Genomic DNA, 25,531 nt, shown 5'->3' on the forward strand with positions numbered 1-25,531 from the left:
CCTCCCCTCCCCAAATCCCAGCCCTCTAAACGCCCCCTCCCCAAATTCCCACCTCTTCCTTCCCCCTCCCCAAATCCGCCCCCCCCCGGGACCCCCCAATCGCCGTGGGGCAGAGGGGGGAGGGGCTGGGGGGGACAAGGGACACGGGGGGTGACATGGGGGGGGTGCGGGGGGGCACTTTGGGGTGGGGGTCCCGGGTGCTGCAGACCCCTCCCCTGTCCCTTCAGGGTGGGGACAGGGAGGTGACAGCCAGGAGCGAGGGCAGGGGACGAGGGGACAGGGAGGTGACAGCTAGGTGACAGCCAGGACAGGGGTCAGGGGACAAGGGGACAGCCAGGACACCGAGCAGGGGACAAGGGGACAGGGAGGTGACAGCCCGAACACCGGGCAAGGAGCAGGCGGGTGACAACCAGAGCTTGGGCAGGGGACAAGCGAGTGACAGAGCACGGGTAGGGGACAGCAGGGGCACCTGGCAGGGAATGGGCAGGTGACACTCAGGGTGACGGGCAGGTGACAAGTGGGACGGGGGCCAGAGGTCGGGCAGGTGACAACCAGGTGCCAGGCAAGTGACAACCAGGGGCAGGTGACAGGCAGGGCACAGGGACAGCGGCCACTGCCCCGGGCACGGACACGCGGACCTCGGGCAGAGCCGCTGTCCCTGTCCCCAGGGTTCGTGTCCCTGTCCCTGATGTGGGTCCCTGTCCTGGTCCGCGTGTCCCTGTCCCCAGGATGCGTGTCCCTGTCCCGGGTTCGTGTCCTGGTCTGTACGTCCCTGACGCGGGTCCCTGTCCCGGGATGTGTCCCTGTCCCGGATGCAGGTCCCTGTCCCGGGTCCCTGTCCCAGGTGCGGGTCCCTGTCCCGAGATGTGTCCCTGTCCCGTGTGTGTGTTCCTGTCCCGGGTCCCTGTCCCAGGTGCGGGTCCTTGTCCCGGGATGTGTCCCTGTCCCGGATGCAGGTCCCTGTCCCGGGTCCCTGTCCCAGGTGCGGGTCCCTGTCCCGGGATGTGTCCCTGTCCCGTGTGTGTGTTCCTGTCCCGGGTCCCTGTCCCAGGTGCGGGTCCTTGTCCCGGGATGTGTCCCTGTCCCGGATGCAGGTCCCTGTCCCGGGTCCCTGTCCCAGGTGCGGGTCCCTGTCCCGAGATATGTCCCTGTCCCGTGTGTGTGTTCCTGTCCCGGGTCCCTGTCCCAGGTGCGGGTCCCTGTCCCGGGATGTGTCCCTGTCACAGGATGTGGGTCCCCGCTGTCCCCGCTGTCCCCCCGGGGTGACGCTCCGTGGCCCGGGCTGTTGATGCCGCCCCATTCCCGGGGATGCCCGTGCTGTCCCGGGATGTCCAGCCCTGTCCCGGGACGGGGACCCCCGGGGAGTCCTTGTCCCGCTCCTTGTCCCGACACGTCGCTGTCCCCCGGCCGGGGATTCCTGTCGCATTCCCGGGATGTCGCTTTCCCCCGGGACACCGGTCCGTGTCCCGGGACCCGGGTCCCCCCGGCTGTCGCGGTCCCCGTCCCGGGGCTGCCGCCGCCCGTCCCGGCGTGTCGGGGTCCCCCCGGGTGTCGCGGTCCCCCCGGGGGCGGAGCGGGCCCGCCCGGCCCCGCCGGTGTCCGGTTACCGGCTGGCGGCTGCCGCGGCCGCAGGAGCCGCCGTCCCGCGGAGCCGCGGCCCCCGCGCTGCCCACGCAGGTACCGGGCCCCGGGGAGGGGGCGCGCACGGGACCCACGCGCGGGGAGCCCCGCGGGGGCGGCGGCAGCGCGGGGGGCACCCCCGGTACCGGCAACCCCCCCACCCCCCGTCCGTCCCGCGGCGTCGCGCCCGGTACCGGCTCCCACGCGCGTCCGTGGGGAGCGACCCCCGCGTGGCCGGGGGTCCCCACCGCGGGTCCCCTGGCCGTGTCCCCTCCGGGGGTCCGGCCCCGCCGCCCCGGAGCGGGGCCCGGCCCCACGCGGGGGCTGCGGGGGCGCGGCGGGGCCGCCCCGGGCTCGGCGGCCCCGGAGCCGCGGTGACCTTGGGCGGGGGGACACGGCGGGAGTGTCCCCGGTGCCACCCACCGCGGGGACACGGCCCGCGGGACAGGGTGCGGGGCCGGGCCGTGCCCCGGTGCCCTGCGGGGTGACACGGGGCGGTGGCGCACACCCGGGCAGTGCCCGTGCCGCTGCCGGGCCGGGGATGGGCATTCACGGTGCCGTGCCGGGCCAGGCCGTGCCGTGGGGTGGCACCGGCGCCGTGCCGGGCCAGGTGACACAGCGGCGAGCCACGGGGCACAGTGGTGGCGCCACGCGGTGCCGAGGGCACGGCGACCCCGCTGTGATCGGGGGGTGGCTGTCACCCTCAGCCCAAGGCCACCGTGGGAAAGGTCCCCGTGTTGGGGACAGGGGGGGGTCACCCCCCGGCGCCCCTGGGCGTGCCCACAACAAGGGGGGGGGTCCCAGAGCTGGGGGGGGGGGGGCTTTGTGGCCCCCCCCGGGGCGGGGAGGTCTCCGGGGACCCCCGTGGTGACACAGGGAGTCGGTGTCACCCCGGGGCCCCCCGGCCGTGTCCGTGCAGCCTCTGCCGCGTTCCCGCAGGGGACACGGGGCAGGGGTACAGCGTGTGCCAGGCGCTGGGGTCCGGCAGGTCCGGGCTGTCCCCGATGTCCCCTCTGGGGCCGCGCTGGCGGCGGTGACAGCGCTGACCCTTCCCTCAGTGGGCACCGGGCCAGCAGCGCCGCGTGACGCGGCCTGGGGGGCTCCCGCGGGCCACCGCCGGGCTGGCACCGCCCCCGGGGGACACCGGGGAGGACACCCACCGCCCCGGGGTCCCGACACCGCCCCGGGGTCCCCCCTCCGCCCCGGGGTCCCCTGTCGGTGGCAGGCGGCCCGTGCCGGGGGGTGGCCGTCCCCGCGCCCATCGCCCCGGTGTCCCCCCGCAGGTGCCACCGGCGGGTCTCCAGGATGGCGGAGGCCCACCAGGCCGTGGCCTTCCAGTTCACGGTCACCCCCGAGGGCTTGGACTTCCACCTGAGCCGCGAGGCCGTGCGCCAGCTCTACCTGGCCGCCGTCCACTCGTGGAAAAAGCGCTTGGTCCGCGCCAAGGTGGGCTCGGCCGCCGGCGCCCCCTCCCCCGGCAGGGCCCCCCCCCCCCCAGCCCCGGTCACCGCCGTGACGCCGCTGTGCCCACAGAACAGCTTCCTGACCGGCGTGTACCCCGCGTCGCCCTCCAGCTGGATGGTGGTGGTGATGGCCACCGCCGGCTCCTGCTACTGCCAGGTGGATCCGTCCCTGGGGCTCATCGCCCGCATCCAGCGCTGGCTGCCCCGCGGGTGAGCGGGGGACGCGGCCCGAGGTCGCCGGGGTGGGCCGCCGGTCACCTGCCGTGCTGGGGACAACCCGCAGGGCCCCCTGGGGACGCCCCAAAGGCCGGCGTGGCCCGTGGGGGCTCCACGCTGCACATCCCCACCCCATTTGGGGGTCGCCCCTCAAGGGGTCCCACCGCGCGGGCACAGCCCTGGCCCCACAGAGGGACCCCAACCCCCAGAAGGTGCAGGGGGCCTGCGACATCTCCATTTGGGGGCGTCCCTCAAGGGACCCCACTTGGGGGCATCCCCGAGGGTCCCGCTCCACAGGCACGGCCCCCACGTTCCCCGGGAATGCCGCCAGGGGCCCAGCCCTGTCTGGGGACATCTGCAGGGACCCCAGCCGGGCTGTCCCCAGCCCTGAGGCGTGTCCCCCGCGTGTCCCCAGCGAGGCGCTGACCCCCCAGGCGCAGACCGTGGTCAGCACCGTGGTGTTCTCCACGGGCGCGTGGCTGGCGGCCGTGCTGCTCTTCCGGAGGCTGCTCCGCCTGCTGCTCTCCTACCACGGCTGGATGTTCGAGCCCCACGGGCACATGAGCCGCAGCACCCGGCTCTGGATTGTGAGCGGCACCCGCGCCGGGAGCGCCGGGACGTGTGGGGAGATGCGGGAGCTGTGGGAGCACCGGGAGATGCGGGAGCTGTGGGAGCTTTGGGAGACGTGGGGACTTTGGGAGATGCGGGAGCTTTGGGAGCTTTGGGAGATGTGGGAACTTTGGGAGCTTTGGGAGCTGTGGGAACTTTGGGAGATGTGGGAACTTTGGGAGATGCGGGAGCTGTGGGAGCACCGGGAGATGCGGGAGCTGTGGGAGCACCGGGAGACGTGGGGACTTTGGGAGATGCAGGAGCTCTGGGAGCTTTGGGAGATGTGGGAACTTTGGGAGATGCGGGAGCTCTGGGAGCTTTGGGAGATGTGGGAATTTTGGGAGCTTTGGGAGCTCTGGGAGCTTTGGGAGATGTGGGAACTTTGGGAGCTTTGGGAGATGTGGGAACTTTGGGAGATGCGGGAGCTGCAGGAACTGTGGGAGCTGAGGGAAATCTGGGAGATGTGGGGAGCTGTGGGAACTTTGGGAGATGCAGGAACTGCGGGAACTTTGGGAGCTGAGGGAAATTTGGGAGAAGGGTGGAGCTGTGGGAGATGTGGGGACTTTGGAGCTTTGGGAGATGCAGGCGCTGCGGGAACTTTGGGAGCTGAGGGAAATTTGGGAGATGTGGGAGCATTGGGAGCTGTGGGAGCTTTGGGAGATGCAGGAGCTGCGGGAACTTTGGGAGATGCGGGAGCTCTGGGAGCTTTGGGAGATGTGGGAACTTCGGGAGCTTTGGGAGATGTGGGAACTTTGGGAGATGTGGGGAGCTGTGGGAGATGTGGGGACTTTGGGAGATGCAGGAGCTGCGGGAACTTTGGGAGCTGAGGGAAATTTGGGAGCCGTGGGAGCTTTGGAAGCTGTGGGAACTTTGGGAGATGCAGGAGCTGCAAGAACTTTGGGAGCTGAGGGAAATTTGGGAGCCGTGGGAGCTTTGGGAGATGTGGGGAGCTGTGGGAGCTGTGGGAGCTTTGGGAGCTGTGGGAGCTTTGGGAGCCGTGGAGGCTGTGCATGCTGTGGGTGCTGTGAGAGCCATTTGAGTTATGGGAGTTGTGGAAACTCTGGGAGTCCTGGGAGATGAGGGAGTTTTGGGAACTGTGGGAGCAATGGGAGATATGGGAGCCTTTGGAGCTTTGGGTGCTGTGGGAGCCATGGATGCTCTGGGGGCTGTGGCAGTTTTGGGTGCCGTGGGAGTTGTGGGAGCTGTGGGAGCTGTGGCTGGTGTGGGAGCTGTGGGAGTTTTGGGTGCTGTGGATGCCATGGGAGCTGTGGGAGCTGTGGCTGGTGTGGGAGCTGTGGGAGTTTTGGGTGCTGTGGATGCCATGGGAGCTGTTGCTGGTGTGGGAGCCTTTGGAGATGTAGAAACCATGGGAGCTGTGGGAACTCGAGGAGCTGTGGGAGCTGTGGGAACCTCGGGTGCTTTGGGAGCTGGGAGCTGTGGGTGCCGTGGCAGCCACGGATGCCGTGGGAGCTGCGGCTGGTGTGGGAGCTGTGGGTGCCGTGGGTGCCGTGTGAGTTGTTGGAGCTCTGGGAGCCCTTAGCCGTGGGTGCCTGGAGTTCTTTGGGAGCTGCGGGAGCCGTGGATCCTCACTCCATCCCTCCTCCTCACCCTCCTCCTGCTGCTGCTGCTGCTGCTCCCGCAGGCGCTGATGAAGATCATGTCCATCCGCAAGCCCCTTCTCTACAGCTTCCAGAGCTCCCTTCCCAAGCTCCCGGTGCCCCCCGTGAAAGCCACCGTCGCCCGGGTACGCCACCCCCGTGGGGCTGGGGGGCCCGTGGGGTGACCGGCCGCGGCAGTGGGGTCACCCCGTGTCCCCTCCCGCAGTACCTGGAGTCGGTGCGGCCGCTCCTGGACGATGACAAGTACCTGGAGATGGCGGCGCTGGCCAAGGAGTTCCAGGAGAAGACGGCGCCGCGGCTCCAGCGGTACCTGCGCCTCAAGTCCTGGTGGACAACCAACTATGTGAGTGTGCGGCCACCTGGGGACAGCGGGGACCCCGCAGCCTTTGGGGCGGTGGCCTCGGAACTGGTTTCCCCTCCCAGCAGCATGAGGAGGGGTTTGGGATCTCCTGGGTGTCCCGGCTGGAGCAGTAGGGGCAGAGGATCCCGTACCCAGTCACTGTCCCCTCTTTCTGTCCCTGTTTCCTGTCCCTTTCACCTGTCCCCATCCCTGTCCCTTCCCCCATCTCCTGTCCTTGTCCCTGTCTCCTAACCCTTGTCCCTGTCCCCCATTCCTGTTCCTATCCCTGTCCCCATCCCCGTTCCTGTCCCCTGTCCTTGTCCCTGTCCCATCCCCCTGTCCCCGTTCCTTGTCTCCATCCCTGTTCCTGCCCCTGTCCCCTCTCCCTTGTCCCTGTCCCTTATCCCATGTCCCCCTCCCTGTGGCTTTTCGCGGTTGCCTCTCTCCATCGCTGTCCCTGTGCTCTCGTCCTCCCGCTGTCCCCGCTGTCCCCTGTCCCTGTCCCTGTCCCTGTCCCCGTTCCCGCAGGTCAGTGACTGGTGGGAGGAGTACATTTACCTGCGCGGCCGCAGCCCCCTCATGGTCAACAGCAACTACTACGCCATGGTAAGGGGTGGTGGGGGGCTGGGGGACCCCCAACCCCCCCCGGGGACCCCCCCGGCACCACCCGCGACACGCGCCGTGTCCCCTGTCCCCAGGATTTCCTGTACGTGACCCCCAGCCCCATCCAGGCCGCGCGGGCGGCCAACGCCGTGCACTCCATGATACTCTACCGGCGGCGGCTGGACCGGGGCGAGATCCCCCCGGTGAGGGGCAACCGGGGGGGCCGGGGGGCTTGGGGGGGGTCCAGGGGGTCCCATGGGGCGGGGGGTCCCGGGGGGAGGGAGGTGAGCGTGGTCCTGTTGTACCGGAGGCGGCTGGACTGGGGGAGATCCCCCCGGTGAGGGAGAACTGGGGGGGCCCAGTGGAGCTGGGGGGGGGGGGGTCCGGAGGGGTCCCATGGGGTTGGAGGTCCCAGGGGGGTCCCGTGGGGCTGGGAGAGCTGGGAGTGCGGTGGAACTGAGGGGTTTGGGGGTCCCAGGGGGCTGGGGGAGTTCTCAGGGGGATGGGGGAGTTAAGGGGGGGGGTCACATGGGGCTGGGGGTGTGGGGGGGTCCCAGGGGGATGAGGGAGCTGAGGGGTCCCAGGGGTCTGGGGGATCCTGGGGCTCCCGTGGGGCTGAGGGAGCTGTGTGGATCCCATGGATTTTGGGGGTCCTGGGAGAGCTCTGTGGGGCGGAAGCAGGGCGGTGTCACCATGGGGCTGGCGGGGGGCCCGGACCCGGGGGGGGGGGGGGGGTGACAGCGGCAGAGATGGGGACACAGCCCCCCCCCCCCCGAGCCCCCCTGACCCGTGTCCCCCCCAGATGATGGCCCTGGGCGTGGTGCCCATGTGCTCGTACCAGTCGGAGCGGATGTTCAACACCACCCGCATCCCGGGAAAGGAGACGGGTACGGGGCCGGGGGGCGGCGGGCGGGGGGGGGGCGGTCCCGGGGGGGGTCCCCGCCGCCCTGAGCCCCCCCGTGCCCCCCCCCCAGACACGCTGCTGCACCTGGCGGACAGCAAACACCTGGCCGTGTACCACAAGGGCCGCTACTACAAGGTGTGGCTGTACTACGGGGGGCAGCTGCTGCCGCCCGCCGACCTGGAGATGCAATTCCAGAGGATCCTGGATGATCCCTCGCCCCCCCAGCCCGGGGAGGAGCGGCTGGCGGCGCTCACCGCCGGGGAAAGGTGTGCGGGCACCGGGAGTAACGGGAATGGTGGGCACCGGGGAGCTCCGGGAATAACGGGGGTGTTGGGCATGGTGGGAATTCCGGGAACACTGGGGACGCTGGAGACGTGGAATTACCGGGAACTCCAGGAAAAACGGGGATAATGGGGAGACGGGGATGCTGGGCACCTGGGAACTCTGGGGATAATGGGGGACACTGGAAATACCTAGAGCTCCAGGAATATTGGGAATAATGGGGTGTTGGGCATACTGGGGTGCTGGGAACTCTGGGAACACTGGGAAAAATGGGGATACTGGGGACACTGGGTGCCTGGAAATACAGGAGAACTCCGGGAATGATGGGGATGTTGGGCGTACTGGGATGCTGGGCACCTGGGAACTCCAGGGACACTGGGAATAATTGGAATGATGGGGACACTAGGCACCGGGAACTCTGGGAACACCAGGAATAATGGGGATGTTGGGCGTACTGGGAACACTGGGCACCTGGGAACTCCAGGAACAATGGGAATAATGGGAATAATTGGAGTAATGGGGACACTAGGCACCTGGAACTCTGGGAACACCGGGAATAATGGGGATGTTGGGCGTACTGGGAACACTGGGCACCTGGGAACTCCAGGAACGCTGGGAACAATCGGAATAATGGGAATAATTGGAATAATGGGGACACTAGGCACCTGGAACTCTGGGAACACTGGTAACTCCAGGGACACTGGGAACACTGGCCATACTGGGGATGCTGGGCATAGTGGGAACACTGGGAACTCCAGGGACACTGGGAATAATGGGAATAATTGGAATAATGGGGACACTAGGCACCTGGGGACTCTGGGAACACCGGGAATAATGGGGATGTTGGGCGTACTGGGAACACTGGGAACACTGGGAACTCCAGGAACGCTGGGAACACTGGCCATACTGGGGATGCTGGGCATAGCGGGCTCCTGGGAACTCCAGGACGAATGGGCACACTGGGGATACTGGGAACACTGGGAGCACCGGGAACCCACCGGTGCGTCCTGTCCCCATCCCTGTCACCCTGCGGGCACGGGGACACCCCCCATGGGTGGGGGGCTCAGAGGGGTCATCGACGGCCCCGCCGTGGGGTCGGGGGGCGCCGGGCGCCCCGCGCTGACCGGGGCTGCGCAGGGTGCCGTGGGCCGAGGCGCGGGCGCGGTTCTTCAGCCATGGCCCCAACAAGGCGGCCCTGGACGCCATCGAGCGCGCGGCCTTCTTCCTCACGCTGGACGAGGAGGAGCACGGCCACGAGCCCGCCCGGCCCGGCTGCATGGACGCCTACGCCAAGTCCCTGCTGCACGGCCGCTGCTACGACCGGTGCGCGCCCCAAAACCTGCCCCCGGTACCCACAGACACCCCAAATCCCCACCCAGCCCAACCCCTGCTGCACGGCCGCTGCTACGACCGGTGCGCGCCCCAAAACACCCCTGAGACCCCAAAACCTGCCCCCGGTACACACAGATACCCCAAATCCCCACCCAGCCCAGCCCCTGCTGCACGGCCGCTGCTACGACCGGTGCGCGCCCCAAAACCTGCCCCTGGTACCCACAGACACCCCAAATCCCCACCCAGCCCAGTCCCTGCTGCACGGCCGCTGCTACGACCGGTGCGCGCCCCAAAACACCCCTGAGACCCCAAAACCTGCCCCCGGCACCCACAGACATCCACAGACACCCCAAATCCCCACCCAGCCCAGTCCCTGCTGCACGGCCGCTGCTACGACCGGTGCGCGCCCCAAAACACCCCTGAGACCCCAAAACCTGCCCCCGGTACACACAGACACCCCAAATCCCCATCCAGCCCAACCACTGCTGCACGGCCACTGCTATGACCACTGGGCACCCCAAAACACCCCCAGGCCTCCCCCCCAACCCCTTTGAACCCCCCCCACATCATCTCAGCCCCCCCAGACCCCATCACCCAAGTCCCTCCTGCCCTGCTGTGACCGATGGGCACCCCAAAACCCTGCTGGGACCCCAAACCCCCCCCCCCCAGCACCTTCAGCACTCCCATCCTACAATCCCAGGCCCCAGACCCATTCCCAGACACCCCAAAGACACCCCAACACCATCAGCCCCTCCAGCACCCCATCCCTGCTGCTCCCACCCCCTGCGCGCGCCCCAAAACCCCCCCAGATCCCCCGAACCCTTCCAACCCCCCACCCTCCCCTGCCAGCTCCCCACATTCCCCCCCTTGCCCTCCCCCCACCGGTACCCTCTGTCCCCCAAACACCCCCCAAATCCCCCCCAAACCCCCCGTGCCGCCCCCCAGCTGGTTCGACAAGTCCTTCACGCTGGTGGTCTACAAGAACGGCAAGGTCGGGGCCAACGCCGAGCACTCCTGGGCCGACGCCCCCATCGTGGGGCACCTCTGGGAGGTACCGGGGCGCGGGGACACCCCCATCGGGGTGGGGACACCCCCATTGGGGCGGGGACACCCCCAGTGGGGCACTTCAGGGCTGAGGACCCCCGGCTGGCGACCCCACAGGGTGCCCCAAGGGCTGGGGACCCCTATAGGGCACCCCCAGGCTGGGGACCCTCAGTTGGGGACCCCTGTAGGGCACCCCCAAGCTGGGGACCCTCAGTTGGGGACCCCTATAGGGCACCCCCAGGCTGGGGACCCTCAGTTGGGGACCCCTGTAGGGCACCCCAAGGCTGGGGACCCCCGTTTGGGGGCAGGGAGGAGGGAAGATGTGGGGGTTCTGCCTGGGGGTGTGGGGTGAGGGTCGGGATTCTGGGGTGCTGGAGGGGCCCTGAGGGCTTGGAATGGGGGGGCCTGGGGGGCTCAGGGAGTTGGGGTGACGGGGGCTTTGGGGGACAGAGGGGTTCGAGGGGCTTGGGGGGCTGGGGGTGATCAAGGACGTTTGGGGGTCTTGAGGATTTGGGGATTTGGGGTTTGGGGGGCCATGGAATTGGGGGCCCAGGGGATTTGGGTATTTGGGTGTTGGAGGGTCCTGGAATTGAGGGGTCGGGGAGCTCAAGGGTTGGGGGGCCATGGAATTGGGGGTCTGGGGACCACAGAATTGGGTGATCAGGGGTCTTGGGAATTCGGGGTTGGGGGCTTGAGGGTCCTGGGGATTTGGGGTCCGGGCAGATCGTGGAATTGAGGCTCTGGGGGGTTATGGAGTTGTGGGGATGGGGGTTTTGGGGGGCTGGGGGGTCAATTCCCCCCCCCAAGCCCAATGCCCCTTGTCCCCCCCAGTTCATGCTGGCCACGGACAAGTTCCAGCTGGGCTACACGGAGGGGGGGCACTGCAAGGGGGACCCCAGGCGGCAGCTGGCCCCCCCCCAGCGCCTGCAGTGGGACATCCCCCCCGAGGTGGGTGACACGATGGACAGGGGCGGGGACAGCCTGGGGACAGGGGCGGGGACAGCTACAGGTGAGGGCACAGGTGAGGGTGCCACGCCGTGCCGTGTCCCCGGAGGGTGGCGGCCATCGAGGCGTCGCTGCGGGTTCAGGTGTGGGCACAGGTTCGGGTGCGGGTGCCACGCCGTGCCACGCCGTGCCGTGTCCCCGGGGCGTGGCGGCCATCGAGGCGTCGCTGCGGGTGGCACGGGTGCGGGTTCAGGTGTGGGCACAGGTTCGGGTGCGGGTGCCACGCCGTGCCACGCCGTGCCGTGTCCCCAGGGGGTGGCGGCCATCGAGGCGTCGCTGCGGGTGGCGCGGGCGCTGGCCGAGGACGTGGATTTCTGCTGCTTCCCGTTCTCCACCTTCGGCAAGGGGCTCATCAAGCGCTGCCGCACCAGCCCCGACGCCTTCATCCAGATCGCCCTGCAGCTGGCACACTTCCGCGTGAGGGACGGGGGTGGGATCCGTGGGGTGGGATCCATGGGGTGGGATCCATGGGGTGGGATCCATGGGGTGGGATGGGATGGGATCCATGGGATGGGACGGGGTGGGATCCATGGGATGGGGTGAGATGGGATCCATGGCATGGGGTGGGATCCATGGGGTGGGATGGGATGGGACAGGATGGGATGGGATGGGATGGGATGGGACGGGATGGGATGGGATGGGATGGGATGGGATGGGATGGGATGGGATGGGACGGGATGGGATGGGATCAGCCCCGACTCGTTCATCCAGATCGTCCTGCAGCTGGCACCTTTCATGTGAGGGATGGGGATGGGATCCGTGGGGTGGGATGGGATGGGATGGGATGGGATGGGATGGGATGGGATGGGATCCATGGGGTGGGATGGGATCAACCCCAAGTCCTTCATCCAGATCACCCTGCAGCTGGCACACTTCCGCGTGAGGGACGGGGATGGGATCCGTGGGGTGGGATCCATGGGGTGGGATGGGATGGGATGGGATGGGATGGGATGGGATGGGATAGGATGGATGGGACGGGACAGGACGGGACGGGACGGGACGGGATGGATGGGATGGGACGGGACGGGACGGGACGGGATGGGATGGGATGGGATGGGATGGGACGGGACGGGACGGGACGGGACGGGACGGGACGGGATGGGATGGGATGGGATGGGATGGGACGGGATGGGGCAGGACCAGGGAAGGGTGGGATGTGCACAGGCCCGGGGCAGGCCCGTGGCCAGCAGCAGGTGGGGTGTGCCCAGCGGGACGAGGCAGGGCCATCGCGCGTCCCCACGCCGCCGTCCCCGCAGGACAAGGGCTCCTTCTGCCTGACCTACGAGGCCTCCATGACGCGGCTGTTCCGCGAGGGCCGCACCGAGACCGTGCGCTCCTGCACCTCCGAGTCCACGGCCTTCGTGCGCAGCATGGCCGACGCGCGGCGCAGCGTGAGTGCCCGCGCCGCGCGGACCCCGACGCTCGCCCTCCGCGGACCCCCGGCGCTCGGGGGTGCCCCCGTCCCTCCTGGGGGTCCCCGTCCTTCGTAGGGGTGCCCACCCCTCGTGGATGTCCCCACCCCTCGCAGCGGTCACCGTCCCTCACGGGGTGCTGGGTGCCAGGTCGGGGTGAACTTTGGGGTTCACTTTGGGGTGCACTTTGGGGTTCACTTTGGGGTGCACTTTGGGGTGCAGTTCGGGGTTCACTTTGGGGTGCAGTTTGGGGTTCACTTTGGGGTTCAGTTTGAGGTTCAGTTTGGGGTGCAGTTTGGGGTTCACTTTGGGGTTCACTTTGAGGTTCACTTTGAGGTTCAGTTCGGGGTTCACTTTGAGGTTCAGTTAGGGGTTCACTTTGGGGTGCAGTTTGGGGTGCAGTTTGGGGTTCAGCCCCCCGACCCCTCCCCAGCATGCAGAGGGGCAGCAGCGGCTGTTCAAGGTGCAGATCTGGGGTACGGGTTCGGGGTGCAGATCTGGGTTCTGTTTGGGGTGCAGTTTGGGGGGTGTGTTGGGGTTCAGTTTGGAGTCCAGACCCCCCCCCGGAACCCCCAGAGCTCAGAGGGGCAGCGGCTGTTCAAGGTGCAGGTTTGGGCTCAGTTTGGGGTTCAGGTTTGGGCTCAGTTTGGGGTTCAGGTTTGGGCTCAGTTTGGGGTGCAGGTTTGGGGTGCAGGTTTGGGCTCAGTTTGGGGTTCAGGTTTGGGCTCAGTTTGGGGTTCAGGTTTGGGCTCAGTTTGGGGTGCAGGTTTGGGGTGCAGGTTTGGGCTGTTCAAGGTGCAGGTTCGGGGCGCAGTTTGGGGTGCCGGTTGTTTTGGGGTTCACCCCGCTGCCCCCCAGCGCTCGGAGCGGCAGCGGCTGTTCAAGGCGGCGGCCGAGAAGCACCAGCAGCTCTATCGCCTCGCCATGACGGGCGCGGGCATCGACCGCCACCTCTTCTGCCTCTACCTGATGTCGCGGTACCTGGGCACGCAGAGCCCCTTCCTGGCCAAGGTCAGCGCGGCGGCCACACGGGACGGGGACACGGGATGGGGACAGGGGACGGGGACAGGGGATGGGGACAGGGGATGGAGACAAGGGATGGGGACAGGGGACAGGGATAGGGGACAGGGACACGGGGCGGGGACAGGGGATGGGGACACGGGACAGGGGCAAGGGACGGGGACACGGGGGGAGCAGCACACGGGACACTGAGGGACACGGGACACGGGACGGGGACACGGGACAGGGACACGAGGGGGCAGTGTGGGAGCAGCACATGAGGGTGGCACTGAGGGACACGGCGGGGACAGGCGGGGACGCTGAGGGGGAGCATGGGAGGACTCGAGGGGCACGGGGGTGACACAGGACACGGGTGGGAGCACGGGGGGAGCAGCGCACCCGGCACTGAGGGACACGGGACAGGGACACGAGGGGGACGGGCGGGGGCACGGGGGGAGCACACGGGAGCCACAGAGGGGACACGGGGGACACAGAGTGGTACCGGGAGGACACGGGGGACACGGCAAGCGGGGGGACACGGAGGGGCACGGGAGGGCACAGCGGGGTACAAGGGGGGCACTGCCACCCACCCTGCTGTCACCACACGTGGAGTCCCGCTCTGGCACTGGGGTGTCCTGGGGCGCAGTGGGGCACAGTGGGGTGCAATGGGGTTCCCCGGGGTGCCATGGGACAGAGCGGGGTGCAGTGGGGTGCAGTGGGGTGCAGTGGGGTTCCCTGGGGTGCCATTGGGTGCAGTGGGGTGCCATGGGGTGCAGTGGGGTTCCTCGGGGTGCAGTGGGGTGCCGTGGGGCGCAGTGGGGTTCCCCGGGGTGCCATGGGGTGCAGTGGGGTGCCATGGGGTGCAGTGGGGTTCCTCGGGGTGCAGTGGGGTGCCGTGGGGCGCAGTGGGGTTCCCCGGGGTGCCATGGGGTGCAGTGGGGTGCAGTGGGGTTCCCCGGGGTGCCATGGGGTGCAGTGGGGTTCCCCGGGGTGCAGTGGGGTTCCTCGGGGCGCAGTGGGGTTCCCCGGGGTGCCGTGGGGCGCCCTGGGGTGCAGTGAGTGGCCCCGCAGGTGCTGTCAGAGCCCTGGCGCCTCTCCACCAGCCAGACCCCGCAGCAGCAGCTCCGGATGTTCGACCTCAACAAATTCCCCGACCACGTCTCCAGCGGCGGCGGCTTCGGCCCCGTGAGCACCGGGGGGGGCACCGGGAGGGGGGCAGCGGGGTGCGGGGGTGGCTGTGGGGTCTGTACTGCGCCCCCCCCACGCCGGGAACCCCCAGCCCCACGTGGGTGAGCCAGGGGGCTTCAGCCCAACCCCAGAGCGCGGGTGGGTGCCCCGGGTGGGTGCCCCGGGTGGGTCCCAGGTGCCCCCAGGTGCCCCATGGCCCCTCGCCCCCCCCGCAGGTGGCAGACGATGGTTATGGGGTGTCCTACATCATCGCCGGGGAGAACCTCATCACCTTCCACGTGTCCAGCAAGTTCTCCAGCCCCGAGACGGTGAGGGGGGCACGGGGGGTGCGGTGGGGGGCTCCCCGGGCAGGGGTGGGTGGGGGCTCTCCCAGAGCTGCAGTCGCTGTCCATGGGGTCACCTGTGGGGTCACCTGTGGGTCTGGGACAGCCCCTGACCCTGATCTTGACTCTGCTGCACCCTGCCCCTCTCTGCTTCCTGTGGGACCCCCACCCCATCCCAGCCCCCCCGGGTGGGACCCCCACCCCACTTGGGGTGCAGGCCGTGCTGGGGGTCCTGCAGCTCAGAGGGTGCCCCAGGGTGGGCATGGGGGGGTTCGGGTCTCACTTTGGGCATTCAGATCCCACCTTGGGGGGGGTCCGGGTCCCACCCTGGATGTTCAGATCCCACTCTGGGGGGGTCCGGGTCCCACCCTGGGGGGCTTCGGATCCCGCTCGGGGGGCCGGGGTGCCACGCCGGGGGTCCGGGCGGGCTCTGAGGGGTGCTGCCCGCAGGACTCGCAGCGTTTCGGCCGCAACATCCGCCAGGCCATGCTGGACATCGCGGGGCTCTTCGACAAACCTCCCCCCGCGGCCGGGAAGTGACCGGGGGGTCCGCGGGGCTCCCCGGTTTTGGGGGGCCGGGGGTCGCTGCCCTGGACCCGCTCCCAATAAAGGCTCTTGGTGTGACCCCGCTGTGCCTCGGGGGTGGGACCCCCGGGGGCTTCCGTGGGGTGCCAGGGCTCGATCCATGGAGCCTCCTCGGGGGGGGGCCCGGTGGGCACCGGCCAGGGCGCTGCCGAGGCATCAAAAGCACCATCGCTGGGGTGGGACCCCGGTGATCCGCGCCCAGCCCCATCCCGGTGGTCTGTGCCCATCCCCGGACCCGGAGCCATTCACATCCCGGTGATCCTGCCCATCCCCGGACCCGGAGCCATTCACATCCCGGTGATCCTGCCCATCCCCGGACCCGGAGCCATTCACATCCTGGTGATCCTGCCCATCCCCGGACCCGTGCCCGTCCCGGAGATCTGTGCCCGTCCCCGTCCCGGTGATCCATGCCTGTCCGTGTCCCGGTGATCCGTGCCCGGCCCCGCACCCATCCCCATCCCGGTGATCCTTGCCCATCCCCAGATCCGCTCCCGTCCCGGTGATCCGTGCCCGGCCCCGTGTCCATCCCCATCCTGGTGATCTGTGTCTGTCCCTGTCCCGGTGATCCGTGCCGGTCCCTATCCCGGTGATCCGTGCCTGTCCCCGTCCCGGTGATCCGTGCCCATCCCCGGATCCGCTCCCGTCCCAGTGCTCCGTGTCTGGTCCCGTGCCCATCCCCATCCCGGTGATCCTTGTCTGTCCCCGTCCCGGTGATCCGTGCCCGGCCCCATGCCTGTTCCCATCCCGGAGATCTGTGCCCGTCCCCATCCCGGTGATCCTTGCCCATCCCCGGATCCGCTCCCGTCCCGGTGATCCGTGCCCGGCCCCGTGTCCATCCCCATCCCGGTGCTCCGTGCCTGTCCCCGTCCCGGTGATCCGTGCCCGGCCCCATCCCGGTGACGGGGGTGCGCAGCGGGGCACGGCGGCACGGACGGGCCCTATGCAGAGCCCCTGGGCCGTGTCCGTCCCGGGGGTCGCCGCGCCCCGGGTGGCACCGCGCTGGCACCGTCCCCTCCCTCCCTCCCTCCCCGCCGCCACCGCACCCGCCCGGCGCCGCCAGCCCGGAGCCACCGGCGGGCGAGGGGCCAGACGGGGCACGGGGACCGGGGACACCCCCGGGAGAGGGGACGGGACAGGGACAGGGACCGGGGATAGCCCGGGAGAGGGGACAGGGACCGGGGACACCCCGGGAGAGGGGACAGGGACCGGGGATACCCCGGGAGAGGGGACAGGGACCGGGGATACCCCGGGAGAGGGGACAGGACAGGGACAGGGGTCGGGGACACCCCCGGGAGAGGGGACAGGGACCGGGGACACCCCGAGAGAGGGGACAGGACAGGGACAGGGACCCGGGACACCCCGGGAGAGGGGACAGGGACTGGGGATACCCCGGGATGGGGGACAGGACAGGGACAGGGGTCGGGGACACCCCCGGGACTGGAGACCAGGGGCGACCCCTCAGAAGGGACAGAGCCGGCACAGAGATGGGGGACATCCCCCGGTGAAGGGCCAGGCCGGGGACAGGGACGGAGACCCCGCCCCCGCGGGCATCCCCCTGCCTGGGGCGCGTCCCGTGGGGTCACTGTCACCCCCGGCACCGGGGCTGTGTCCCGCACCCCGACCCCATATCGGGGTGACATCCTGACCCCATATTGGGGTGACATCCATCATCCCGACCCCATATCGGGGTGACATCACCATCCCGACCCCATATCGGGGTGACATCCCGCACCCCGACCCCATATCGGGGTGACATCACCATCCCGACCCCATATCGGGGTGACATCCCGCACCCCGACCCCATATCGGGGTGACATCACCATCCTGACCCCATATCGGGGTGACATCTCCCTCCCCGAACCCATATCAGGGTGACATCCGGCACCCCGACCCCATATGGGGGTGCCCGCTGTCCCCACGCTGGGGCTGTGTCCTCCCGGAGCCCCCCCCGGCTCAGCCCCACGGCCGGGGGGTCTCGGAGCTGGCACTGAACTGTCCCGGGTGCCGTGGGGACCCCGGGGCCACCGCTGGGCTCTGGGTGGGCTGTGCTGGGACCCGGACCGCGAGTGGCGTCCGTGTCCCTCGGTCCCTGTCCCTCTGTCCGTGTCCCTCTGTCTGTCCCGCTGCCTGTCCCTCGGTCCGTGTCCCTTGGCCCGTGTCCCTCTGTCTGTCCGTGTCCCTCGGTCCGTGTCCCTTGGCCCGTGTCCCTCTGTCTGTCCGTGTCCCTCGGTCCGTGTCCCTCGGTCTGTCCCTCACTCTGTCCCTAAGTCCGTGTCCCTCGGTCCATGTCCCTCTGTCCGTGTCCCTCGGTCCGTGTCCCTCTGTCTGTCCCGCTGCCTGTCCCTCGGTCCGTGTCCCTCGGCCCATGTCCCGCGGTCTGTCCCTCACTCTGTCCCTAAGTCCGTGTCCTTGGTCCGTGTCCCTCTGTCCCTCTGTCCCTCTGTCCGTGTCCCTTGGTCCGTGTCCCTCTGTCTGTTCGTGTCCCTCGGTCCGTGTCCCTCGGCCCATGTCCCTCGGTCTGTCCCTCACTCTGTCCCTCGGTCCGTGTCCCTTGGTCCGTGTCCCTCTGTCCCTCGGTCCGTGTCCCTTGGTCCGTGTCCCTCTGTCTGTCCGTGTCCCTCGGTCCGTGTCCGCCGCAGCCGCGCCCTTATCAGATCCTTATCCCCCTCCCTTATCAGATCCCTTATCAGATCCCTCATCTGACCGCACCCCCCCGGCGCCTTCACCCCCCTGTCCCCACTCAGGGCGGGGGGCACCCCCGGGGATGGCCCCTGTGTCCCCTCCCGTGTCCCCCTGTGTCCCCTCCCGGCTCCGTGCCCATCCTGGGGGGCTCACACGGAGCCGGGCCCGCGGCCGCACCCCCTGGGGGAGCCCCCAGGCCGGAGGGTGACCCCCATTCCCCGAGGGGTGACCCCAGAGCCCGCCAGGGACCCCCGGGTGCTGTCACGGCGACACCAACGCGGTGCCCCCAGCACAGCCCGCTGCCCCCAGGGGTCCCTGCCCCGGCACCCCAAGAGCGGGGGCAGCACCCGGAGGGCTCGGGGGGCCCTCGGGGGTGGGTGTGCGCGGCCCGGGGGGTGCCCAGGGGAGTGGCCCGGGTGGGTGCCAGCGTCACCCGTCCCTTTGATGCGGTGCCAGCGGCTCCACGAGCGGGTGCTCCCGGCCCGGCCCCCCCGCTCCCCACCCCCGCTCGGGCCTATAAAGGATTCGGGGCGGCCCTGCAGCTCAGCCGGGGCCGCTGCGGGAGCTGAGAGGTGCCGGGGGGGTCCTGGGGGTGCCGGGGGGTCCTGGGGGTGCTGGGGGCACCGGGGGTGAATGTGCTGGGGGAGGTGGTGGGGTGGAAGGTGCGGGGTGGGTGCTGGGGCAGCAGTGGGTGCTGGGGCAGCAGTGGGTGCTGGGGCAGCGGGTGCTGGGGCAGCAGTGGGTGCTGCAGCAGTGGGTGCTGGGGCAGCGGGTGCTGGGGCAGCAGTGGGTGCTGGGGCAGCAGTGGGTGCTGGGGCAGCAGTGGGTGCTGGGGCAGTGGGTGCTGGGGCGGCAGTGGGTGCTGCAGCAGTGGGTGCTGGGACAGCGGTGGGTGCTGGGGCAGCGGTGGGTGCTGGGGCAGTGGGTGCTGGGGCAGTGGGTGCTGGGGCAGCAGTGGGTGCTGGGGCAGTGGGTGCTGGGGCAGTGGTGGGTGCTGCAGCAGTGGGTGCTGGGACAGCGGTGGGTGCTGGGGCAGCGGTGGGTGCTGGGGCAGTGGGTGCTGGGGCAGTGGGTGCTGGGGCAGCAGTGGGTGCTGGGGCAGTGGGTGCTGGGGCAGCAGTGGGTGCTGGGGCAGCGGTGGGTGCTGGGGCAGTGGGTGCTGCAGCAGTGGGTGCTGGGGCAGTGGGTGCTGGGGCAGTGGGTGCTGCAGCAGTGGGTGCTGGGGCAGCAGTGGGTGCTGGGGCAGTGGGTGCTGGGGCAGTGGGTGCTGGGGCAGCGGTGGGTGCTGGGGCAGCGGTGGGTGCTGGGGCAGTGGGTGCTGGGGCAGTGGGTGCTGGGGCAGCGGTGGGTGCTGGGGCAGTGGGTGCTGCAGCAGTGGGTGCTGGGGCAGCAGTGGGTGCTGGGGCAGCGATGGGTGCCCGGCCGCCCCCCCGCCCCTGCACGCTCCCCCTTTGCAGGAAGGCTGAGGATGGGTCCTGCCACTTTCCTGGGGCTCTGCCTGCTGGGGTGCCTGGTGCTGTCCCCCTCCCTGCCGGGTGAGACCCCCAAAATACACCCTGATCCCCCTAACTGCACCCTGATCCCCTAAACCGCACCCTGATCCCCTAAACTGCACCCTGATCTCCCAAACTGCGCCCTGATCTCCCAAACTGCGCCCTGAGACCCCCAACTGTACCCTGATACCCCAAACTGCACCCTGAGACCCCAAACTGCACCCTAAGACCCCCAAACTGCACCCTGAGACCCCAGACTGCACCCTGGTCCCCCAAACTGCACCCTGAGACTCCCAAAATTCACACAGATCGCACACCCACACCCTGAGACCCCCTAAGTGTCCCCTGCCCACCCTCTGCTTCCCATTCCCATCCCTTTCCCCCAGCCCCACAAACAGGGACGGCGCTGCCCTGACCCCCCCCCCCCCCGCGGGGCCCCAGCTGGATTAGGGGGGTCGCGGTGACACCCCTGTCCCCCTCCCCAGGGGCTCAGGCCACCAGGTGTCCCCGGGGCTGGCTGTCCTTCGAGGGATACTGCTACGGCTACTTCGGGCAGCAGCTGAGCTGGAGGAGGGCTGAGGTGGGTGCTGGAGGGGGGGGGGAGGAATGGGGGGTTCCGGGTGTCCCCCGAACCCCCGGGACCCCCCTTGCACGTGGCGCTGTCCCCAGGCGTGGTGCCAGGCCACCCGCGGGGGCCACCTGGCGTCCCTGCACAGCCCCGAGGAGCACCGGGCGCTCGCCGCCTTCCTCGCCCGGCGGCCGCGGCGGGGAGAGGACGACGAGGAGGGGGAGAAGGAGAAGGAGAGGGAGAGGGAGAGGGAGAAGGAGGACGGCGTCTGGATCGGGCTGCACCGGCGGGTGCGTGGCCTGGCTGTGCCTGTGCCTGTGCCTGTCTGCCACACCCTGGTGTCCCACCCTGGTGTCCTACCCTGGTGTCCCACCCTGGTGTCCCCTGGCTGACCCCTGCCTGCAGCGCTACCTGTGCTCGCTGCACCCCCACCTGCCCTGACCCCGCCCTGCCTCACCTTCGTGTCCCGTCCTGGTGTCCTGGTGTCCCTGCAGCGCTACCTGCCTGCTACGCGCGCTGTCACCTGTCCCCCCGTGCCCCCGGTGCCCCGGTGTCACCTGCGCGTCCCACCCCTGTCACAGCGCCAGGGCTGGCTCTGGGCTGACGGCTCCCCGCGGCACTACTGGGCCTGGGAGGGGGACGATGGCCCCAAGGGACATCCCTGCATCGCCCTGGAGGACTCGGCAGGTGAGGGGGGCCCTGGGGAGCCAGGGATGGGGACAACGACCTGGGGACAGCCCTGTGCCAGGAGGTCCCCGGGTCCAGGACAATGGCCCTGGGGACACAATGGAGGACTCAGCTGGTGAGGGGGACCCAAGGTTTGGGGGGTCAGGGGGTGCCAGGGAGGGTCAGAGGGGGGCAGGGAGGGACGGGGGGGGGGGTCAGGAGGTGTCAGAGAGGGACCCGGGTGTCCGGGGGGCTCTGGGGCTGTCAGAGTGTCCCACGTGTCCCCTGTCCTAGCGCCGGCTCGTGTCCCCGCAGGGTTCATGGCCTGGGAGGGCGAGGCCTGTGGGGAGCGCAAACCCTTCATCTGCAAATACCCGGCCTAGGGGGGCCAGGGGCCCGCGGCCCCCACCCCATCTGCAGCCCCCCGACTCTGGGGCCTGACCCCCACCCTGCGCCCTGCCCCAAAACCCCCGTCCCAGACCCCAATCCCTGCTCCCAGTCCTGCCCCTGCTGCGCTGCCCCCCAAATCCCACCCCCTTCCCCCCCAATTGCACCTCCTGTCCCCCAAATCCCACCCCCTGCCCCCCCAACTGCACCTCCTGTCCCCCAAACCCCCATCCCAGACCCCAAACCCCCATCCCAGACCCCAAACCCCTCTCCCAGTCCTGCCCCCACTGTCTTGCTCCCCAAATCCCACCTCCTGCCCCTGACACCTCACATCCCTGCCCCACACTCTGCCCCCCAACCCTGTGTCCTGCCCCTCCGAAGTCCCAGCCCCCTGACCACCCCCTAAACCCCAGCCCCCAAATCCCATCCCAAACCCTGCCCCCAACCCACATCCTGCCCCCTCCTCCTCCCCCAAACCCCTGTCCTGCACCCCAATTCCCACCCCCCCACCCCTCACTGCACCCCCCAACCCCCGGACCACCCCCACCCCACACGCCCAGCCCCCCCCCGTACGGAGACCCCCCCAATAAAGTGACCGAAGCACCGGGACCCCCCCGTGTCCCTTCGCTGTGTCTGCGTCCCACGGGTGACACCGACAGGGGACGGGGACCCTCAGCCCCGCGTGGCCCCCGAGCTCCCCACAGGGGGTGGCGGGGGCTACGACCGGAGGTGTCCCCAAGAGAAGGGGTGTCCCCAAGGCAGCCCCTGGGTGTCTCAGCCAGTTTCTGTGTCCCCATGTCCCTCCGTGTCCTTGTGTCCCCATGTCCCCACATCCCCTATGTCCCCCATGTCCCCCTGTCGCCCCCATCACCTCTCCCTGTGTGTGCCCGTGTCCCCGTGCTCTTCCCATGTCCCCCCGTATGTCCCCGTGTCCCCCATGTGTCCTTCATATCCAAGCCTCCATATCCCCCTGTCCCCATGTCCCCTCCTGTCCCCCTGTCCTTGTGTTCCCGTGTCTCCGTGCCCCTCCTGTCCTCTCCACGGGCTCCGGGGGGGGGTCATATGTGGGGTTCTGGGGGGTCAGATATAGGGTCCGAGGGGTGCATCCATGGGGTGTTGGGTGCTGCATCTATGGGGTGCCAGGGCTGTGTCCGTGGGGTGCCAGGGGTGCACCCATGGGGCGAATTTTGGGGTGTATCCACGGCATGCACCCACGGGGTTTATTTTTGGGGTGCATCCATTGGGATGTACCCATGGAGTTTATTTTTGGGATGTATCCATAGGGGTGCTGGGGGTCAATCCACGGGGTTTATTTTTGGGGTGCATCCAATGGGTTGTACCCACTGAGGTGTATTTTTGGGATGTACCCATGGGCTGTATTTTTGGGATGCATCCATCGGGATGTACCCATGGGGTGTATTTTTGGGGTGCATCCATTGGGAAGTGCCCATGGGGTGTATTTTTGGGGTGCATCCATGGGGTGTATTTTATTTTTGGGGTGCATCCATCGGGATGTACCCGCGGGGCTGTATTTTTGGGGTGCATTCCTCGGGATGTACCCATGGGGTGTATTTTTAGGGTGCATCCATGGGGTGTATTTTATTTTTGGGGTGCATCCATGGGGTGTATTTTTGGGGTGCATCCATCGGGATGTACCCACGGGGTGCATTTTTGGGGTGCATCCATGGGGTGTATTTTATTTTTGGGGTGCATCCATCGGGATGTACCCGCGGGGTGCCGGGCTGTGTCCGTGGGGCTCCCGGCGTTCCATCCCCGGCGCTGTCGCCGTTGTCACCGCGGGGTGCTGAGCGCGGACTGGGGGTGACAAAGCGCTGGAGCCCCGCGGCCACTGTGACACCGCGGCCACCACGCCGCCGCTGCCGGCGCCCGCGGCCCCGCGGAGTCACTTGTCGCCAGGGCGCCGCTGCCACCAACAGCGCCATCGCCGCATGCCGGCGCCTTTGCTGCCGCCCCGCTCGCCCCGGGCAGCCGCGCTGGGGGCGCCCACGTCTCCCCCCGAGGCCGCCGGCCGAGGGGCCGAGCCTGAGGCCGAGGCGCCGCCAGCAGAACCCCCCATGTCAAACGACGGCTGGGTGGGCCCCTGGAGACCCCACCGGCCCCGGGGGCCCCTCTCGGCCGCGTACCGCAACCCCGGGCCCAAGTGCGGGACCCCCAGCGGCATCGGTGAGCGCGGGGCCGAGGGGTCCGCGGGGGACCGGAGCCGGGGGGGCCGAGTCCCATCGGGCCGCTGCCCGGCCCTCAGCAGAGACCTGCGCGACCCCTCCGGCCGCCGCGCCCCCGCCTACAGCTTCGGGATGAGGCTGGGGGGCCCCGAGGAGCCGCGCTCCCCCGGCCCCCAGTACCTGGTGCCCGCCGGCTTCACCGCCCGGGGCCGGGACCGCGGTCCCGCCTTCACCATGGGCGGCCGCTTCCACGAGCGGCGGGCCAGCAACACACCTGGGCCAGGTGAGTGAGGGGCGGCCGCCCCGGGGGCGGGACCCCCGCGCAGCGCCCGGAGCTCCCGGCGGCTGACCCCCGCTCGCCCCTTGCAGCGCATTATTCCCCCGAGCGGGCCAACAGGGTGACCCTGCCCTCGGCCCCCGCCTGCTCCATGAGGTCCCGCGGCCGCGGGGACAAACCCCCGCAGACGCCAGGTGAGAGGGGGGGGGTATGAGGGGACCCCCGCGTCCCCCGGGGCCGGGACCCCGTCATCTCCCTGGGGCTGGGCTGGGACCTCCAACACCCCACCTGGGCTGGGATCCCCATCATTCCCCTGCGTTGGACTGGGCCGGGACCCCCTAATCTCCTGTGGGCTGGGTGGGGCACCCCATCTCCTCCTCGGGCTGGGATCCTCCATCCCCCTGGGCCAGACTGGGCTCCCCAACGTCCCCTGGTTGGGCTGACGTGCCCAGCGCCCCGGGGGCTGAGCCTTCCCTCCCCACCCGCGGGAGGGTGAAGCCCCGTGTCCCCCTGAGCCGTGTCCCCCCCCCCCCCCCCAGGCCCTGCCACCTACCAGCTGCCGCCCGTGGTGGGCCCCCGCCTGGTGAACAAGACATCGACCCCCCAGTACACCATGACAGGGCGAGGCCCCAGCATCTTCGACGACAAGAAAAAGGTGGGGGCTGGGGGGCCGGGAGAACGGGGGCCAGGGGGCTGGGGGGTCAGGTGCAAAGGGACTGGGGTGCTGCGGGACTGGGATCTGGGGTATCAGGGTCCCGGGGGCTCGGGTGCCAGGAGTGTGGGGTGCCAGGGGTCCGTGGGGTTGGGGTACCAAGGGTGGGGGGTGCCAGGGGTCTGGGGGGGTTGGGGTATCAAGGAGTCTGGGGTGCCAAGAGTGTAGGGTGGAGGGGCTCTGGGTACCGAGGGTGTGGGGTACAGGCGTCTGTGGGGTGGCATCACCCGCCCCTCTCCCCGCAGACCCCAGGACCCAACAACTACGGCACCGTGGACACCAACCTGTACATGGCGCGGGCCCCCCGCTGCACCATAGTGGGGCGGACCCGCCCGCCCACGACCTCCAAAACGCCCAGCCCCAGCGACTACTACCCCAAGCAGGTGAGCGGGGACGGGGACAGGGCTGGGGGACAGGGACCCACTGCGCCTCACCTTCACACCGCCTCTGTCCTCCCGCAGGACCAGAAACAAGGACAGACCTTCGGCGTGCGCCACTCGGAATGCGTGGTCCCCGTGATGGACTTGCACCTCTAGGGGAGCGGGGCCGTGGGTGACACTGTCAGCCTGTGACAAACATGAACTACAGCAGCACTCGCTCGCTCTCCTCCTGTCCCGCTGCGTCGCACGGGGGGGCGGGGGCTCCCCTAAAGCCCATCCTGAGGGAGACCCTGGCGAGGCTACGGAGGGGGACCCCATGGTGGGGTGGGACGTGCCAGGCGTGAGGGATGTGCTACCAACCCTCTCCCTGCTCCAGTGCCACCCCATCCCATCCCATCCCATCCCATCCCACCCAGGACCTCGGGGCATGGGGGGCTCTGGGGACACCGCACAGGGAGGGGACATGCATCAGAGCCGCGCCTTGAGGACTCCTCCCGCTCTGTGGGATCTGTGGGATGGGGAGGATCCCTGGCAGGGCATCACCTGCGAGTGTCCACGGCGAATGAGGGACCCGGGGGGCCACCCCTCGTGTCACCCGCCGTGCCACCTCCGGGTCACCCCGCGCCGCGGCCCCTCTCG

The 25,531-nt window shown here is 69.4% G+C and overlaps 2 protein-coding genes across 3 annotated transcripts; both read left to right on the forward strand.

Annotated features, from left to right (window-relative positions):
- Nucleotides 1-1,625: 1,625 nt before the first annotated feature.
- CPT1B (carnitine palmitoyltransferase 1B) lies at nucleotides 1,626-15,583 on the forward strand. The gene is made up of 19 exons (XM_053977065.1): nucleotides 1,626-1,677; nucleotides 2,904-3,066; nucleotides 3,154-3,293; nucleotides 3,715-3,886; nucleotides 5,551-5,652; nucleotides 5,733-5,870; nucleotides 6,396-6,473; nucleotides 6,566-6,673; nucleotides 7,273-7,357; nucleotides 7,445-7,640; nucleotides 8,794-8,979; nucleotides 9,934-10,039; nucleotides 10,864-10,980; nucleotides 11,290-11,454; nucleotides 12,294-12,428; nucleotides 13,308-13,460; nucleotides 14,520-14,633; nucleotides 14,852-14,944; nucleotides 15,410-15,583. The coding sequence occupies exons 2-19, from the start codon at nucleotides 2,926-2,928 to the stop codon at nucleotides 15,497-15,499; spliced, it is 2,319 nt and encodes a 772-aa protein (XP_053833040.1). The 5' UTR covers nucleotides 1,626-1,677; nucleotides 2,904-2,925; the 3' UTR covers nucleotides 15,500-15,583.
- Nucleotides 15,584-23,226: 7,643 nt separating this feature from the next.
- Nucleotides 23,227-25,105, forward strand: ODF3B (outer dense fiber of sperm tails 3B). 2 transcript variants are annotated; one of them, XM_053977090.1, is made up of 5 exons: nucleotides 23,227-23,806; nucleotides 23,893-23,994; nucleotides 24,340-24,455; nucleotides 24,758-24,895; nucleotides 24,974-25,105. In XM_053977090.1, exons 1-5 carry the CDS (start codon nucleotides 23,290-23,292, stop codon nucleotides 25,046-25,048), a joined length of 948 nt encoding a protein of 315 aa, XP_053833065.1. In that variant the 5' UTR covers nucleotides 23,227-23,289; the 3' UTR covers nucleotides 25,049-25,105. The 2 variants fall into 2 exon arrangements, with proteins under 2 accessions (XP_053833065.1, XP_053833067.1); XM_053977092.1 differs by lacking the exon at nucleotides 23,893-23,994.
- The last annotated feature ends 426 nt before the right edge of the window (nucleotides 25,106-25,531 follow it).

The sequence above is a fragment of the Vidua macroura genome, chromosome 5 (genome assembly GCF_024509145.1).
Source record: "Vidua macroura isolate BioBank_ID:100142 chromosome 5, ASM2450914v1, whole genome shotgun sequence".
NCBI classification, from domain to species: domain Eukaryota; kingdom Metazoa; phylum Chordata; class Aves; order Passeriformes; family Viduidae; genus Vidua; species Vidua macroura.

Coding starts and splice junctions, on each gene's coding strand:
- CPT1B (XM_053977065.1), top strand. CDS start 2,926: ATGGCGGAGGCCCACCAGGCCGTGGCCTTCCAGTTCACGGTCACCCCC. Junction 3,067..3,153: donor AGCGCTTGGTCCGCGCCAAG/GTGGGCTCGGCC, acceptor CTGTGCCCACAG/AACAGCTTCCTGACCGGCGT. Junction 13,461..14,519: donor AGAGCCCCTTCCTGGCCAAG/GTCAGCGCGGCG, acceptor GTGGCCCCGCAG/GTGCTGTCAGAGCCCTGGCG.
- ODF3B (XM_053977090.1), top strand. CDS start 23,290: ATGCCGGCGCCTTTGCTGCCGCCCCGCTCGCCCCGGGCAGCCGCGCTG. Junction 24,456..24,757: donor TCTTCGACGACAAGAAAAAG/GTGGGGGCTGGG, acceptor CTCTCCCCGCAG/ACCCCAGGACCCAACAACTA. Junction 24,896..24,973: donor GCGACTACTACCCCAAGCAG/GTGAGCGGGGAC, acceptor GTCCTCCCGCAG/GACCAGAAACAAGGACAGAC.